Source organism: Mauremys reevesii, linkage group 1 (assembly GCF_016161935.1).
Source record: "Mauremys reevesii isolate NIE-2019 linkage group 1, ASM1616193v1, whole genome shotgun sequence".
Taxonomy (NCBI): Eukaryota; Metazoa; Chordata; order Testudines; family Geoemydidae; genus Mauremys; species Mauremys reevesii.
Genome location: NC_052623.1, coordinates 253,735,409 through 253,754,703, shown reverse-complemented (window position 1 = coordinate 253,754,703; position 19,295 = coordinate 253,735,409). Strand labels below are relative to the sequence as shown.

Genomic DNA, 19,295 nt, shown 5'->3' with positions numbered 1-19,295 from the left:
TAAAAACCTGTCTGGGGATTAGTCCTGCTTTGAGCAGGGGGTTGGACTAGATGATCTCCTGAGGGCCCTTCCAACCATGATATTCTATGATTCTGATATATATAAATGGCCTAAAAGTCACCCTTGTCAATTTTGGGAAACTAGACATGTTTACCTAAGAAAGTCAAGGCTTAACAGTGATCACAGAAACATGGAAGTAACAATCAGAAATCAGTTCAGGCAAGATGTAACAGGTTTTGAGAATGAGCTAATTTGACCTTTCAGCTCTATTATTCACCATCAATCTCAAGCATTGAGGAACCTGGACCATCCCTCATTTCGCATGCCAGGGATGAGGCTGGTCCTTTGTCTCTTACCACCAGTTCCCCAAGGAACTTCTGTAAGGGTAATACTATAGGTACTCCCAGAATTGTACTATTCCCTTTTGGTTCTGTGGTTTGGAACTTTGGTAACCTTTTCACTTATTTTAATAAAAGTCTCTAAGGCTGCTTTGTCTTCAGTGTGAGTGTTCTTGCCATAAACCCCAAGGGTCCTTATAAGATATAGAATGCAGTGTAGCCTGATTCTAGAAAAAGAACCTTATTATCTTCTGGTCAGATAAATTGGAGAGCGTATAACAATATACTAACCTCTAAAAATCAGACAATGTGGTCCTGGAACCTGCCCCTTCATCTCTGTCCAGAAGTTCCTGCCTCTGCAGGATCTATGCAAGGCAGCACTTGTATGCTGACAAAGCAATTCCTCTGACATAAGAATTTGCCAGCTCCTCACCAATAAGAGAGAGGGAAAACGTAAGTTCTTACCAGTTGCAGAATTATCACTTTAAATTTGGCAAACCCATGCAGCTGCAGACTTCAAAGGCCCAATCTAGAAAGGCAGGAAGTTCTAGAAAGGAAAAAAGTTCCTAGGAAAGAAGTGCCATGCCATGATACAGTACGATTAAAAGGCACCATTTATACAATGGTGGCTTGTCCTGGCAACGAGTGTTGGGCAACAAAGAAGAAATGTGAATGTTGAGAAGGATGAGTGGCGAAAACAAGAAAGACCATGTGAGGAATGTATATGTAAGAGACATGCTCAAAGTAATATCCATAAATGAAAAAATGAGGGGGGAGCAGGCTCAGTAGGTTTTGTCATGAAAAGTGCAGCAGTGACAACTACATAGGTGAGAGAGTCCAAAATATCAAGACTGAAAGAAAAAGACAGAGGCCGACCCAAGAAGAAGTGGTGGCTGTCATAAAGGAAGTCTGGACAGCATGCAGTATGATACAGGATATGGCACTGAACAGAGCACTTCAGAGGGAGAGGACTCATAAAGCAGACCCTGTTTACCTCAGGTCAATGGGAAAGTTTATTTAAAAGAGGAACACAATATACCAACACTCCCAAGACATGGTGCTCCCACTTTTCTACTTTCACCCCAAGCGCAATCCAGAAGACAGATGTGTAACTAGCCCGGACTTCTCCCCAGCTTCTTTAGGATCCACTGCCATGCCCACAGTCTCTTTTGAGGCAGTTTTATTGACCAAACTTAAACAAAACTCAAGCAAGCCCAATTCCTCAATTCACCCTGGGCTACAATCCCCAGGGGACTTTTCCCCTTTACTACTCAGGCTTTCACTGTCTCTCTTCCCGGGGACTCTGGCAGTCCTGCTGCTTCCTGCAGCTTTTTTAGCTCTGACTCACCTAGTGTCGCTCTTTCTCAGCCCAAGTGCCTGCTTTTAAAGCCTAATATGGGCCAATTGATGCAGCACAGATGCACTGGTCTTAAAAGGGCTAGCGCCACACTGTTTGTACATGTACAGCACCAGGACTAAGCTATTTTTATTCTCGTGAATACATCCTAGTTGCAGGGGACACAAAGCTCACAAGAATGCTCTATCCACCTGGATATGCATAACTGAATTACACACAGGAAGGAGATTTAAATCCCCCCAGAGGAACTGCAGGCACATGCTGCTGGATAAAACTGTCACTTCTTGGGACAAAATAGCCTCATAATTAGCAAAGGAAATTTGTGAAGCGGCCAGATAGTTCAACACACTTATCGTCACCAGACATTGAAAACTAGATTCTTATCAACTGGTGCAGCAGTTAGCAGGAACAGTCTGTGGTAACCCGCTAAGCTGCACGCCGCTACACTGAATTTCTGTGATCGTCTCCCAGTTTATCTTGATATTTTATTTGGTTACATCCTGTTCAGCCTTTGAACATGCACACTTAGCTTCCATTGGCTTCAATGGGGCAGGGCGAGGGGCACCTGCACATCTGAGGGTGGAATATACCTGTAAGGCTTCTCCCAAACTATGGGCCAGATTCTCAGCAGGAGTGAATTGTAACTGTGTGGACTTCGGTGGCCCTACAGTAGTTTGCACCAGCGGAGGATCTGCCCATTTTCCAATGTTCCATTTTCATACTTCATAAACAGAGAACACATTTCTTATTTTAAAGACCATACTTCTTCTAAATCCAGTGTTAGCAGCTTTTGGAGAAACGGAGAGCTCAGGGCTGGTAACTCCAGACAGTGCTTGAGGTTAATCCATTGTTTTCTTGCCTAGTGGATTCAGGAAGTGAATATTCTACCACTTTGTGCAATTGACTGTGAATGCGGTGGCCTAAGAACTGAGGCCTCCCGGGGTCACCAATTAGCACTTTAGTTCCATGAGTCCTGATGCATTTCCTCAACCAGTGATGAAGACGGTTTGCAAGTTGTTCATCATAAAACATATCCCCCAAAACAATGAGGTCCCAGTTGTCCAGCTCTGTATCAATGATGTTCTTATTTAGAATAGGGAAGGGGTTCACATTGTTCAGCTCACAATTTAATACCATGGCCATTCCTGCAACTGAGAACAAGCACAAAGTACATGAGAAGTGATTTAGAATTCTATACTTAAATGCCATCTGTAGTGGTAAACTCTTCTAATATTTTCACAAATTCTTTGTTTGGATAATCCCTTAAATATCAGTGTTATTCTATTAGGTATCTATATAGCCTTCATTAAGGTAATAATTTAGTACCTCCCAATCACTGATGGATTTGATTCTCAGACCATCCCTGTTAGGCATTATCCCCATTTTACAGACTGGAACTGAAGCACAGCACAGATGAAGTGACTTGCCTGAAGTCACACAGGAAATCTGTGGCAGAGCCAAGAATTGAACCCACTAGTGTAAATCCCAGTTCAGTGCCTTTGCCACTAGACAATACTTCCTCCCTAGTCAACAGAGAATGTTAAGTAAATTAATAAGAATCAATCAAATGTAAAGGGTGCCAAAGGGAAAACAAGTAAAAATAACATGTAAATTGCTGTTAGCCACATAATCAGAAAATAATTATTAGAACATGTAAATAAGGGACAAATCATTCTTGGTGTAACTTCCCAGAAGTCAGAGTTACCTCAGGAATGGAGACGGTATCAGTGTGGTTTATTAAAAAATAAAATCCATAAAATAAAGCTCATTAGTCTCTTTCCCTAAGGCAACTAAAACCACAGGCCAGCTGTCAAAATTGTGGGTGTGCAACCCCTTAGAAAATGACCTCACTCACGTAAGTGCTGAAATATGGATAAAGTGCATAAAAGTTAGGAATCAGGAGCTAAATGCTCAAAGGTAACAGGGCCTAATTTCAGAGGATGAGTACTCAGATCAGTCCTTTAAGGTGTCTCAAATTGGGCACCCCAAAACTGACACACTCAAAATCAATCACTTTGAAAATAAATCAAGCCTTAAAGTATAAACATGTAGTTCTACATTTCCTATGTAAAAAGTGTTAATTTTTAAATTCCTCTAGAAGCTGTGTGTGTTGGGGGGAGGAGGGGCATGTGTGTGTAATCTTGCTTTAACTAGATTACAAATCCAAAGCAGTGTAATCCAGCAGACTGAAGAGTGTGGGGAACGTTTTGGTAGTGATAATCAGCAGTCATCTTTCAAATATTAACTTGGATTATTTGCACATACTTTAGAAATCGAGTCTGGGTTTCTTTGACCTAAGTATGAAGAACAAATTGTTAAGGACGAGACTTATCCCATTCTAGAGGTGATAAGCTGTTTCAAAACAGATACAGAAAATATTTGATTAAAGACAGTATTGAGATAAATAGTGAATAGACTGTTTGTTTTCAATCGAAATTGGAGAGAATAGATCTATTTCTTTACCAAAATGTATCAGCAAAGAAAGGTTCATAAATGCAAGTTAACCTATTGACTGACCACCTAGGTGAAGTCATTTAGCCGCTAACCAATGGTGTATACTGAGTGTGACACAGTATTGAGTTCAGATACAGGACTGCTGCTACATGGAAGCTGTGGTTAAAAAGCTGTGTATATCCAAGTTACCAAGGGAACGCAGACATTTAGGTCAAGAAAACAGAAGCAGAGACTTGCCAAGGTTTGTGAGGCAGGCAGGGAGGCTTTTTGGCAACTCTTATAAAAGAAATCACCATCCAAGTATCTGTCAGGTTTGAAGGTGACTCTGTGAGATAGCTGAAAAAATATATTAAGTCTGACATTTTTATTGTTACAAGAGGCCTTGAGTAAATTCACAGAGCCAGTTTTGCATCAAGTTTTAATGCTGCAGAAGATATTAAAGGCATCACCAGTTTTGATGTGATCCAGGCTGTTAATGACTTATACTTGTTATCCCATGACAGATGGTTGCAAGGGCCACTGTGAAAAAATAGAGTGTGTGTGTGTGTGTGTGTGTGTGTGTGTGTGTGTGTGTGTGTGTGTGTGTAAAATTACTATGCACTTTTGGCCAGAGAACTCCAAGAGTTGTACAAACATTAAGCCTCATGGCACCACTCTGATAAATATTATCCCCATTTTTACATCGGGGAAACTGAGACACAGAGTAGTTAAGTGACTTGCCCAAGGTCAATGTGCAAGTCAATTCTAGTGCTGGAAATGGAACCAAGTTCTCCTGCTAATCCTATGGTCTATCACTAGACAGCCTTCCACTGCAGTCCAGTTCCTAGTGACTTGGTGCCCACAACACAAAAAGCACCACTAAAATTTGCAGGCTTGGCAGAGAGGTCAAGGCCTGATTCAGCAGAGAGACTAAACTACCCACTTCCCCTGGAGGGTCTTCCAAAACAGGAAGCCATCTTGCTAGGGACAGTACATTAGAAAATGTACCCTCCCATTCATTTCAATGGGCATGATCACAGAGTGAGGTACTACTTAGGCCATGTCTGCACTACCACTTATGTCGGCAAAACGTATGTCACTCAGGAGTGTGAATATTCCACCCCCTTGAATGACATAAATTACGCCGTCATGAGTACTAGTGTTCACAGTACTATGTCAGTGGGAGAAGCTATCACCGCTCATTGGAGGTGATTTAATGATGCTGACAGGAGAGCTCTCAGCATAGAGCTCTACATGAGAGATCGGTACAACTGTGCCGCTGTAAGATCTGTAGTGTTGACATGGCCTTAGTCATGTGAGTAAGGATGACAGACTGTAGTCCTTAATTTTTGCCAAAGGTGCTAGACCAGTGGTTCCCAACTTTTTTCGTCTAGCGGGCGCCTGACGACGAGCCATCGAGGACCATGGCCAAGCATCCACCAAAATGCCACCGAGAAGCGGCAACGTCAATAGGCGTTGCCGCTGAAATGCCGTCAAGCATCATCATCCAGAGGCGTCGCTGCCAAAAAGTGGCATTTCGGTGGCGACGCCTCTGGATGACGCTTCTTCTTGGTGGCATTTCAGCGGATGCTCGAACGCCAGACAGTACACGGGCACATATAGATGCCCTGGCGGGCACCATGGCACCCGTGGGCACCACGTTGGGGACCACTACGCTAGAGTGATAGTCAGGGCCTTTCCTATGGGGAGCCTGGGGTGGAAGTGATGTTACCAGAAGGGACCGACCGCACTGAGGGCAGGTAGGGGAGGCTGAGGGAGGTGGTGCCTCCCCCCAAAAAACAGGCGTGGCCCTGTGTGCACTCCATCCCCCCAGGGCCCCTTTTTGGCAGCACTGCTGGGCTCCAGGGGGCTGGGGCCACGGCGCCCCACTGCCACGCGCTCTCCTCCTCCCGGCGCGCTCTCACTCTGGTGGAAGGGGCGGGGCTGGGGGAGGCAGTTCACCTGCCACCTATGTGGCGCCAGCCAATCACACTGACCGCAGGCCCCCAAAGCGTGGGGCCTGGAGCAGTCTCCCCCATTCGCTATCCCCTAGGGACAGCTCTGCTGATAGTGCTGTAAACTGAAGCACTGGGCAGGACCTGTGTAACTTTTTTGCTTCCTTCTAATTTTATTTGAAACCATGAATTTCTCCAAACAACTGAAACAAAAGCTACTCCTCAAATGTGCTTGAAAAATGGCCTTTTGCAGGGCTTGGAAAGAAGTGTCTTACTGGGGTCGATGTCATTAGCCTGGACCTGGGATGCACCGCTCATCACAGCAGCGATTGCTGTTGCTCCACATCCACTTCCAAGATCTAGTACTGATCCCATTCTGACAGCATCCGGGTTATCTAAGATATACCTGAGTATAAAATGAAAACTGTGTGAGCGTCCACTTCATAGATGTAATGATACATGATATTAATTCAGAAGATATTCCATGTATGCCCTTGCACATAGTCTCTCATGCAAACCAGCGTGTCTGTGCTAATACCAAAAACCACCAGAGGGTGCACGCAGTGAGATAATAGCAACAAGCTACAGCCTTCGTTTCAATCAATCAGATCATTCTGTCTGTTTAAAACATGGAATGAATGGGTTAAAACTGGATGGTGGCTATGAAGCTTGACACTAAAAGCAGGAAATGGAACAACTGTAACTGATAGTAGTGAATTTACAGTTACAACGATCAGTACAAATATGAACGTTTTAACAGCAAGGTCTGGATAGTTTGATGCAGCACTCAGCCTCCGAGATGTAAGTTCTGTAACTGAAAAGCAACTCACTCACGTCTTGCCACATGATTTATCTGACAACTTGCAACAAGAGCTCCTTTTCTGGTTTTTAAGAGCCACATGCTCATATTCCACTGAAATACGACACAGACAGGAGTAACTGGAAAAATAAGACTAACAATAAATGTGAGATTATGCTAGGCACCATGACAGCCAGAACCATCCTGCTGTGAAGAATCAGCAAACAAACAAATACCTCTAACCTGGAACTGAGGAGGAAAATCCTAAAGACTATATAAGAGCTAGGTATTATTATTAAATACAGTGTGTAATTTGCTCCCCTATGTGCGGGGGGTGGGATGAAAGTTGTCCTAGCTTCATAGGAGCTATGACAATATACACCAGGTGAGAATCTTCCCCATAGGTTTCTTCAAACTATTCTGCCATGGGGATGGGGTTTACCAATCATCCTTCCCTTATTCCATACAGTGGGCAGGCAGCATAACCCTCCTAATGTGCAGATGTTCTGAGATCCACAGGGATATTCTGTAGATCAGAGGGCACCAACAAAAAAGGGACTGGAATTTATGTGGTGGCCCAGTAGCAATATTGCCTGGCACCCTGGGCCAGATTAACCCATGGGCTAAGAAGGCTATAGCCTTAGGCCCTTCTAGTTTTAGGCCCTACTTTAGGTCCTAATTTTTAGGCTCTCCATTCCATATTGAAGTAACAGCTGAGCAATGGTAGCAGGGCCATCAGAATTTTTTTCTCATTCAATATTGCTCCGTACAAATTAATCTATCAAGATTGTGAATTCAATTTATGGTGGTTGAGATTTTGTCTTTGTGGGCTAAGCAAGTGTTTATGGGCCCAAGCAATATTGAACTTTGTACACAGTAGGCCTACACTGGACAATAGAAACCATGTCGAAGAAAGGAGGATGGCAGAAATTGAAGGAGGGCAAAGAAAGATGGCAAAGACAAGATGTAGCACTGAAAGGTATTCCTTCGCTCCTAACGTTTTTCCTCCTACTAAGTCTGGTGGTGAGGAAATCCAGGAGAATACCAGTCCAAGTGAACCTGCTGGGCCTGCGCTTGATGAAAAGGAGCAGCCTCCTGTGACTTCTCTAGCTGCAGTGTCTCTCAAGACTTTCCCAGTGATAGTAATACAAAAAGAACAGGAGTTCTTGTGGCACCTTAGAGACTAACAAAAGCTTTCGTGGGCTACAAATATGCTCAAATAAATTTGTTAGTCTCTGAGGTGCCACAAGTACTCCTGTTCTTTTTGCTGATACAGACTAACATGGCTGCTACTCTGAAACCTAATACAAAAATATCCTTCTCCAGCCATCCGGGCGTGTGGGACATGACTTCTCAAGATATCATTACGTATTGGACTGAGAAGGGCTCACAGAAATGCCAGAATCTAGATACTGACTTGTCACTGACAAAGAGAGAGTACACCAATGAGAATCGTTATCTGACCAAATCAATGTTTGAATATGTGAAGCCTAACAAACAGATTGGCGAGTGAGAATGGCTCATCTATTCGCCTTCTAAGAAGAAAGTGTACTGTTTTTATTGCGGTCTGTTTTCTGATACCAAAAAGTGAGGAATGTTCTGCAAAGGCTTCAGTGGTTGGAAGAATACTGCATACATTACCAATCATGCAATGAGTGAGCAGCATACATTGTCAGCAGCTACCATGCCCAAAAGGAAGTTAGCGGCAGAATTGATACCCAAATGGAAAACCAGTTTTTGGAAGCTCATGCTTATTGGAAGAACATTCTCAGATGTGTAATTGAAACCATAATTTTTCTTGCAGAGCGTGGTCTGCCATTCCATGGCTCAGATGAGACTGCTGGATTGAAACACAATGGCAATTACCTTGGTGTTCTAAAGCTAATTGCTAAGTTCAACCTTTCTTTGCTCAGTACATTAATGAAGATGCAAATTGTGGAAAAGACCATGCATCATATTTATCAAAGACGTTGCGATGAATTCATTGCACTGCTGGCAAAGAAGATTCTATCAGCCATTGTAGATGAGATCAAAGATGTGGGATATTTTTCAGTGTCTGTTGACTCAGCACCAGATATGTCACATGTAGATCAGCTGACTGTCATCTTGCGTTATGTGCTACCCGGCGGACCAGTTGAGCTTTTCATGACCTTCATAAACATCACCGGCTACACAGGGGAGAAACTTGCTCATACCTAGTCAATTTCCTCACCGAAAATGGGATTGACATTAGCAGTTGTCGTGGCCAAAAGCTATGACAATGCAAGTAATATGAGTGGCAAATATTTAGGGATGCAGGCAAAGATAAAAGAGCACAATGCTTTTGTTGATTATATAGCATGTGCTGCTCACCCACTCAGCCTTGTTGGCCAGTCTGCCATGGATTGTTGTGTTGAAGTAGTTTCTTTTTTTGGATTTGTCCAAGAATTGTACAATTTTTTTCTCTGCATCAACCGTCGTTGGATGATTCTTAGAGATTCACTACCAAAGGGATGCCCACTGCCCAAATCACTCTCAGGGACATGGTGGAGTGCCAATGCTGAAGCTGTGAATGCAGTTGTTCTGGGATACCCCAACATCCTTGAAGTGCTAGAGAGCATCAAGGATGATGAATCTCAAAAATCAGTAACAAGAAAAGATGCAAAGATCCTGAGTGATGCAATGCACACTTTAGAAACTGATATTTTGTGTGAGGTCTGGAATGATATACTTCAGCCATTCAGCAGGTGCAGTCTAAGCTTGCAAAGTGCTCAAATTGACCTTTCCACTCCTGTAAACCTAGTGAGGAGTCTTGGAACTGTTCTTCAACAAATGCAGGATAGTTTTAATGAGTATGAAATTCAGGGGGCTGCAAGGACTGCTAATGAGGAGTGTAAGTCAGCCAAATGCTGCAAAAGACAGAAGACAAACAATGATGCAACTGCCTACTCATTCAGTGACAAGGAGGCCTTCGGAGCCAATACCTTCATCACAATCATCGACAAACTGAAGAGTGCACTAGAACATCAGATCGAGGCTTACAAAAATATTGACAAAAACTTGTCACTGACAATTGACAGTGTACTGACAATTTTTTTGCCTAAGATTTCAAGTTCCGAAGTCAGTGAAGGTATCAAATGTCTGTGTCAGAAGTACCCAGATGAGCTCCCCATAGATTTTACTAATTTGTTGAATTCGCATCGCTCTCGGATATATAGAGAAAAGATGATGAAAGCAAATCTATTTGGATGTACCGAGTTGTCATTGAATCCAATATGATAGAATGTTTCCTAAATGTTGAAAATGCATTACGGCTGTATGTGTCACTAATTATCACTAACTGTAGTGAAGAACGTTCCTTCTCTCTTCTAACCAGGGTCAAAAATGTCCTCCGATCCACCATGACTCAAGAGCATCTCAGTGCTTTGTCCCTCTTCAACATTGAGAATGAAATTGTCAGGTCTTTGAATTACAATGACATCATTCATGACTTTGCCACAGCTAAAGCTAGGGGGAAAAATTGTTTGTTTGAATAATTGAGTGTCGTGAGAGAAGAATAAACTTGTTAATTTTACATAAATAAATAATATGTAAATACATATGTAGATAAATGTTTGATGACTTCATAATTGTTTTTGCAATATGCGGTTCATACTTAGGCCCTTCCCTCCCATTAGCCTTAGGCCCCTCATAACCTTAATCCAGCCCTGCTGGCACCCTTTCCCCTATGGCAGCCTTGCTCTCTCTCAGATGAACCCATAACTTATATATGGAGAGGATTCATAGAAAAGGAGGAGCATGCAGCAGAACCCTGCTTGGCTCTGAAGTAATGCAAGTAGAGAGGGTGATTGTGCCCAGAATATTTTTAAGTACCTTGATTCCAACTCAGCGTTTCTCAGATTGGCTGTTATATTGATGTTCACTTCAGAAGTTCAAAAAAGAGGTGGGGCCTAAATGCTCAGCATGGAAATAGATTGCCTTAGTGCTGGAGCCAGTTGTCTGCAAGGCTAGGTTAATAAGGTATCTCAGGTTACATTGTGAAGGGTACTCTGAAACTTTGTCATAAGAGACCTTAGATGTTGTGGAAAATAGTAATTGTGGAAAGAGCATTTTTTCCCCTATGCACCATCCATTTTTCACTTTTTCAGATTATGCAATTAATTACTGAAGTTCTCAAGTCAGCAAAACAGCAAATAGTTGTTAAATCAGCTGGTGAAATGCCAGAGAATTAACTAATGTTGCTAACCGCATGGTTAGTTGGAAAAGGCACCATCTGATAACAAAACATGGAGATGAGATTAACTGCAGTACCTAATTGACTTACTGTTTTTAGCAGCACTTTAATTGTGTTGAATGTCAATTTAATCAACTTTCATAATTTAGCTGTGAGACTTCTTTTTTCCAACTTAAAAAAGCCTCTGATTTTTGCTTTTTTGAAGTAAAAAATAAATAAAATGACAAAAATTAAAAATATTAAACCCCCAAACCAACCCCAAATCAAACCTTTCCCTTTTTATTCAATGGGAGATGGCTGAAGGTTGGCTGTTTGCAGTAATGACTCGTGACTTTTTATGTCGTTAGGTATGAGAAGATACTTCTGGGTGATGTAAGAACATCAACAGCCCCTGGGAATCAGAGATAGCATCTGCATTTTGACAGCATACTGTCAGAAACAAAATATGGCACACAGTTTGTAAACGAGTGCAACACTGTCAGATGACTATAAAAGAATCCTATGTACATCTTCACCCCCTTTTTTAGGATTTTAGAACCAATCTGGATATAGGTTAGGCCTTGTCTACACTCAAAGGTTGCACCAGCAGAATTCTACCTTTTTCAGTGGACACAGATTTGCTTCCATGAGCATGTTTGTCTCCTCCTGGAATAACCCTGAGTTATTGTGAACTAAGTATTCCCCTCTTGAAGTGACACTAAATGATGTGATTAAATAGCCTGCAATATTTTTGTGGAAAATGCAAAACTTTCCCACGCATCCAAATTCAGTCCTGGTGTAAACACATGCTACTCCATTGAAGTCAACAGATTTAACAGCCAACAGTTATTCTACATACAGCAGCTGCATGGACTTCATAGTCATCAGCAGACATGGTACTTGGGACATAGTACTTCTATTCCAAAGCCACAGGTTTCTATCACTTGAGCTAAAGGAGAATCTGTGTTAGGTGTAGTTGTGCTAGGGCTTATATACTCCTTTGGCTGCAGCCACTAGAGTGCAGTACTATCACAAGCAAATCTGGTATTCTATGCAGCAGGGGGTGATAGTACATATTTACTCTAGTCGGTCACTGTGCACTGTACCTGGACAGGGCTTGGCCTCCTGGCCAGTAGATTGCCCAGAAGGGGTCGCCATAGGGCCACAAGTCAGCTCTTTCCTGCCAGAATCTGCAGCGAGGTGTCAGAAGTCGCAGTCGTATCTCTGGTGTGAGGTGCCCGCTGCTACTGATTTCAGTGTTCTCCTCCAGAAATGCTCTCATCTCAGGATCCAGGAAGCTTCCTGGAGTCCTGTGATAGCAGCATCTCCATATCAAAGAGGTGCTTCTGTTACTGCTCCTTGAAGCTTTTGTGAGGACAGCCCTACTGCCAAAGCCTATAAACCACTTCAAGCAGCAGAACACCATGCCTCCCCGTTGGTAAAATCCTTCCTGATCTGAATTCAAACCAGCTGCACAGCAAAGGTTTATCTTGTAAGTGTGTGGGGAGACGTGTTTGAAACCAACTCAGAAGCGGTTTCGTTTTGTAGCAATGGATGGCAATTCCTGAAAGCAAGAGCAACGTATTAATGATAAAATATCTATTTCAAGGTTAACAACCATCAATGCAGTAAGAGGCAGCAGCTGGATGGGAGTTGCTGTATGTTGATGAAAGGTCTCAAGTTTATCAGGCTCATATTTCCCCAGGTCACAGGTCTACAATGTAGTTCCAGAAAAGGCAAATCCTACATTGGGATGGAGAAACTTGGAGGATAGTGGGGTGGGGAAAGGGGTGGGGGGGGGGGGTTGGATGGGAAGCAACAGTTCATGTGGCAGCTCATTACTCTAGTTCTGTTATGGCAGGAGGAGATAAAGTCAACCCAATGGGCCAAACCATGGATCCACTAAAGTCCATGGCAAAACTCTTACTGACTTCAGTATGACTAAGAAGTGGCCCTAAGGAAACATAAACACGCACTGTGCATAAATTACACCACATACTGTTACTGCTGGGCTTGCCATTTAGATGGATTTGATTTCTAATTTCAACTTTAGACCTTGGATGGCAACTGGTACAGGCATGTGAGTTGTGTCTCTAAATCTAAGGCCAGGTCTATGCTACAAACTTTTACTGGCATAGCTACGTCAGGAAGGGGTGTGAAGGTATAATCTCTGACCGACACAGCTGTGCCGGCAAAAGTGTAGATGCAGTTATACCAGTAAAACTGTGAAAAGAAGAGGAGTACTTGTGGCACCTTAGAGACTAGGTGCCACAAGTACTCCTGTTCTTTTTGCAGATACAGACTAACACGGCTGCTACTCTGAAACCAGTAAAACTGTGGTTTTGCCAGCATAGCTTATTTTACTTGGCGGGTGCAAGTGGGGGATCTGTGTCCAGTACAGTATGCTAGAGTAGCTATACTGGCCGAGTGCTCTTAGCATTGACCTGGTCTAAGCCTCAGCTACTAATCTCACATTCTGCAGCAGGTATTTCCATTGGGAAGGAGAGAAGCAAAGACAAAGCGGAGGATGACACAGAGAGTGAACCATTAAATGGCACCTTTGCCTGAAAAGGTTTGGGGAAGGGTATTACTTTTAATTGTGCTCTACAGTGCCTTTGGATACTTAAAATAAAACCCATGACAGTGGTGGTAGTGTTCAAGGGAATGAGCCATTAAAGTCAACAAGTCAGGGAACTGCATATGGGGAAGTGTCTCAAACACTTCCAAGGACATACAATGCCAGTGGTTGAATTGAGATTTGAAGATTAAATACACACATTTTTTAGCATCTGCCTTCCTGCTCCCCACAGATAAACACAACAGCAGGATGTTCACACTTAGTGCTTTCCAGTGAATGTTTAATCTAAGCAATTATGCACAGGCATAGCAGAGAGCCCTCCTTGTTGTTAAATGTGGCCTGAACTTTAAAGTGGCTATAGAAATGCTAATTAAAGGTCCAATGGCTGCTTTGAATTTCTTTAAGATATTTATATTGCAGTACTTAACTATCTGCTCTCCAGGGGTGAGTAAGAAGTATTCCCTGGCAAGTGGGAGGCATTAAACCATCAATTTCTGGGGACTTTAAGCTTTCCCTAAAACAAGACCGGGTGCCAGCCACATGTGAGCTGTAGTGCAGTCTGCAAAGGGAGGGCTTCAGCACCTGTGCTGAGGCTCACTGCTTTACCACGCAGTAGCAGAGTGCAATTAACAACACTGGGCAGCTTCATTGCTGCCACTCAAAACACGGTGGGCAGCAACAAAACTGCCATGACTCCAGTCAATTTCACACTGCTCCTGGGGGGGGACAGAGATGAGCTACTCACTGGGAGGAGGACCCTAACAAAGAGGCTGTGGCTCCAATTCATTGATGCCCCACAACCACCTTACACCAGCTCTGCCAGCAAAGTGGCCAAAAAGCTGCCTTGCTGTCCCCTATGCAATTTCCCCAATGTAAAGGAAGTCCCTGGCAGGCATGGAATAGGCATTAATTGACCAAAAATGTACCTGTAGGGCATGATTATGCATTTCTTGTGCACCCAGAACACTAACAGAGCCAAGGGGTGCCACTGGAGTGCAGGGCTGGGCCCTTAGTGCATCCTAATGCATGCCTTAAGCTTTTGTAACCTCTTGTCAAAATCAAATCCGAAAACTAATGAGAGCAATGACTAAGCTGTTATCACTTAGCTCACACCTCTGCGGACAATTTGTGCTGCCTTGAAAGTTGATGGAAATATAAGGTCTCTCTTTCCTCTAATTTTTGTCATTCAAGAAGAGCTCTATTATTGACTCTCCTGTGGATTTTGATGTAAATGTTGCTTAAAATCCTGCACTGACTGGGCTGTCAAACTGTGGGAACAATCTGAATGAGCAAGATATTTAAAATCTCTTAATTTTAAAAGTGGATAATTATAGGCCAGTATAAAGGAAAATTAAGTAGACCTAAACACATTTGCAACAGCCAATCTTGCTTAATGTAACTGCAATAACTAGTGTTAGGAAAGCCGTTAACCGCAAAAGAACAACCTGTGAATAACAGGAAAAGCTTGTTTATCTGTATTCCTAACAAGGGGAAATATTAATAAGGAAGTATGTGTAACTAAATGTGGTTTTGATCTATATAAGCTTCAGTGTTCACTTTTTCGGGAGAGCAGCCAGACTGGCATTAAATATAAAATCACTGCTGATAAAATTTGCAGATGACACAAAATTGAGTGGAGTGCTAAATGACGACAACAGGACAATAATACAGAGCCATCTAGATCACTTGATAACCTGGGTCCATTCAAACAAAGTATGGAGCTCAGGGGCCGGGCAGGATAGGCCGTAGTTTGCCCACCCCTGGTATACAGCATAAGTGAGATGCATACTGTGTACATGTCCAGTGTTCACATTTAAAAAAGAAGGTAACAAAATTGAAGAAGATTCTGAAAAGAGCTGCAAAAATGGTTTGGGGGCTACAGACTTAAATAACCCAATCCGTTAAGAATATCAAAAAGAAGATTGAGAAGTGAGTTGATTACAGTGTATAAGTATCTTCCTGGGGAGAAAATGCCAGGTACCAAATCAAGAGGAGAAAGATATAACAAAAACCAATGGCTGGAAGCTGAAGCCAGGCAGATTCAAATGAGAAATTAGACACATATTTTTAATAGTATCAGAGGGGTAGCCATGTTAGTCTGGATCTGTAAAAGCGGCGAAGAGTCCTGTGGCACCTTATAGACTAACAGACGTATCGCAGCATGAGCTTTCGTGGGTGAATACCCACTTCGTCGGATGCATGTCATGGAAATTTTCAGAGGCAGGTATAAATATGCAAGCAAGAATCAGGCTAGCGATAACCTCATTTATCCACTACTTGCATCCGACGAAGTGGATATTCACCCATGAAAGCTCATGCTGCAATACGTCTGTTAGTCTATAAGGTGCCACAGGACTCTTTGCCATTTTTAATAGTGTGTGTGATTAACCACTGGAACTAACCACCAAGGGAAGTAGTGTATCCTCCATCTCTTGATGTCTTCAGACCAAGACTGGATGCCCTCTTGGAAGATATTCTTTAGTCAAACATAACTTAAGCATTCGTCAGACACAAGTTATTGGGCTCAGGATAAGGGTAACTGGGTGAAAGTTAATGGCTCATATACTGGAGGTCAGACTACATGACAGTATGGTCCCTTCTGGCTCTAAACTCTATGAATCTATGAAGCTGAGAGACATTACAGAACTATGGGAAATTCTGTGGTTTGTGTTGTACAGATGGTCAGACTCACTAGATGATCTAATGGTCACTTCTGTCTTTAAAATCTTTGAATCTATCAAAAGGGGGGTGGAATTTTCAGTTTGTTTGTACAGTGCATTTGATAGCACTTTGTTTTATGGTCAGTTTCATGACTTTCCTTGTTTAGTCAGTTTTCCTAGTTGTATGGGTTTGTCCTCAGCAACAGGAGAGGAAAAAAATCTGTTTTTAAAAATAAATGTGGAGTGTAAAAATACATACATTGATAGAAGGACTCAAATGCAGGTATAGCACTACCCTTTTTTTTCTTTTTTAGATTTCAAATTAATTGTGTTCTTTGGATAAAATTAATCCAAACATAAGGGATTCTTAAAACGGCCTTAAAATTAATCCAAAAGAGTGAGACTTGCCAGGTCTGCATCACTGACCATGTACCTCTCTTCCCAGCCGCTCTTAAAAACCTCATGGCTTCAGCCTGCTGCTCAGCATAGCTTTGTACAATGTTCTAACAGTTCCAACCCTGCCTTCGTTGGCCAGGGGAGCAGTGACTGAGCTAGTAAAAGCAGTCTTTGTTAGGAAAGTGCTGCTAACACTGTGCTAACGCTACTGCAGAAAAGATTTTAACTTTTAAACTTTTTTTAAAAACCTACCTTGTTTATTACTGTGACATCTTAACCTGGAGTCTGTCTGCACAATGCATTTGTCCTTCTCCGTTATTTTTTTTGCAATTTGTGTTGTTGCTGAGAGAGCAAATGGCATTTGCCTGGCTTCTGTTTCCTGTTTCACGTGCACCAGCACGGTGAGATCATCAGGCTCGTGATCTGCTCTGGAAGCCCCGTGCATGCTTTTTCCTTTACATCCCTTAAAGGGGGCAGTGTTTGATATAGTAGGACTGCTGCTGGATTTGCCTTGAGTGAAAAATCCTGCAATGGCAGGGAGACAGCTCAGACAGGCCTCTTGCCATCTCTAAACGTCTGCGATTCTTGGTGAGGTTAGATTGGGATTATATATAGGAATAGTCTGGCTAAAAATCATCTTTTTTTAAGAAGCCAAATGTTCTTCCTTATGGGAAAGAGAGCAACTCAGATTACAAAATCAGAAACAATCCTTGCAGTCTAATTTACTTTTCACTCCTTACACGGATTGTTCACTCTTTGTGTTTCTCTCAGCCAGGACATTGAAAATAAACTAGTCAGTTTCATTTTCAGGTTCTCATGCCCTAGCACAATGGTACAGCTGTGGCGGATACACTTATCATTGTAAGGAAGACATAAGATATCCCTTTTGACCCATTATACTAAATACTTTTGGCTACAAGCATGAGAAGACAGCTGCATACACTTTACGCCAAGCGTAGGCCGACTGATAAGCGTTAGCTAACACAGGCCAAGCGTAAGCTGATAATAGCTGACACGGGCCTTTCTCCCTACTTATGTTCCAAGGCCTTTGTCTTGCTTATGTTCGAGGGCCTGTGTCTTGCTCACAGGCCTCTGTCCTGCTTATTTTCTAACATGTTCCTGTAGGGGAAAAAACATCAATTATTAGTTTTATCAGTTATGTGGAAGAAATTCAAGATGTTAGATAAAAACACTGATAGAATTTTGTAACTGAAAACCATATTATTTTGAGATTGTTTTTGCTATGTGAATATTGGCTTCTAGGAAGTAAAACCCTAAAGCTCCAATCCTGCACTCACTACAACAGAACTACTCACAGGGTGAAAACCTCACCCCATCAAAGTTATTGGGGGTTTTGCCATTGACTTAGGGGGTGGGGGTGGTGCAGGATTTCAACCACAGTGCATCAAATTAAGCATGTGAATGAATATTTATACGATCAGGGCCTGACTCTTCAATGGCTGGTACAGGCTTCAATCACACTGTCATTGACTGTAATAGGAGTTATCCATCTAAATTCTATCAAACTCTGAAAGAGGAGTGGAAAGTGTAACCTAAATTAATGCATATGAAATATCTCATTGTTTAATGATACTGTATTTATTTTTGTTGCTATCACTATGTTCTTGTGTATTATAAGATATCTATATTCATAAAACTCAAACTCATCAGCACCAAATTCAATAAAATATAGTATCATTTTCTTAAAAATCTGACCATCTGTCATACAGATATGAGATTAAACTTCTAGCATGGACCTAACATAAAAAAAAGATTTTGGAAAAATTCTTGCAAACTGGGGTAAACTAACCCTACATTTAAAAATGGAAATAAAAGCAATCCGGATGGGAAATGGATTTACACCTTGTACCTATTTTTAACAATAGTGAAGGTTTGGGGTTTTTTTCCCCCTTCACTCACTCATAGAGCCTCTGTGAAATAAAGTTAATTCAGCCTAGATCAGGGTTTGCCAGCCTTTCTATAACAGCCCCTTTCAAAAGGATTTACTGGGACCATTCCCTCCCCTTGCAAACAGATACTGTATCTGTCCCTCAAGCAAATTTACAGTATGCTTCCCTCTTACAGATCCCCTCTGCTCCCTGTCTCTTCCACAAGGTCACCTTTGTCTCTCCCACCTATGTGTTTCCCTCCTGATGGATTTCCTCTGCCCCAACACCAATTTTCCCTCAAATCCCCTCATCTGATCCTCTCTGTCCTCCCCCATTTCTCTCCCAGCACTGCCTTTACACTTTGAGACTGGGAAGAGGGTGGTGTCAGGAATCAGGGTCTGCAGCAGAACTAGTCTCCAGGCAACCTAATGGGCACAGCTGGCCTGTAGTAGGCTGCATGATTGGCTACACCACCTGACTGCAGGGAAGAGTCAGCAGATCAGCTTTTCAGCCCAGCAGCAAGCTGGCAGCTGCTCATGTCTGTGTTGTGACACAGCCCTGCTCCTGCCTTGCTTCACTCCAGGTAACCTTGCTCTGACTCCTGATTTCTTACTCCAGTTCTGACTCTGGACTCCTATTCCTAGCTGCTGACTCCTGCTCTACCCACAAGGCCCAACTGCCCACATCCTAGTTACTAA

The 19,295-nt window shown here is 42.5% G+C and overlaps 1 protein-coding gene across 1 annotated transcript; it reads right to left on the bottom strand.

Annotated features, from left to right (window-relative positions):
* Positions 1-1,333: 1,333 nt before the first annotated feature.
* ETFBKMT (electron transfer flavoprotein subunit beta lysine methyltransferase) lies at positions 1,334-17,420 on the bottom strand. Its single transcript, XM_039522125.1, has 4 exons — positions 16,961-17,420; positions 12,181-12,638; positions 6,359-6,489; positions 1,334-2,846 (listed from the first exon to the last, which is right to left on the bottom strand). The coding sequence occupies exons 2-4, from the start codon at positions 12,498-12,500 to the stop codon at positions 2,503-2,505; spliced, it is 795 nt and encodes a 264-aa protein (XP_039378059.1). The 5' UTR covers positions 12,501-12,638; positions 16,961-17,420; the 3' UTR covers positions 1,334-2,502.
* Between the last annotated feature and the right edge of the window lie 1,875 nt (positions 17,421-19,295).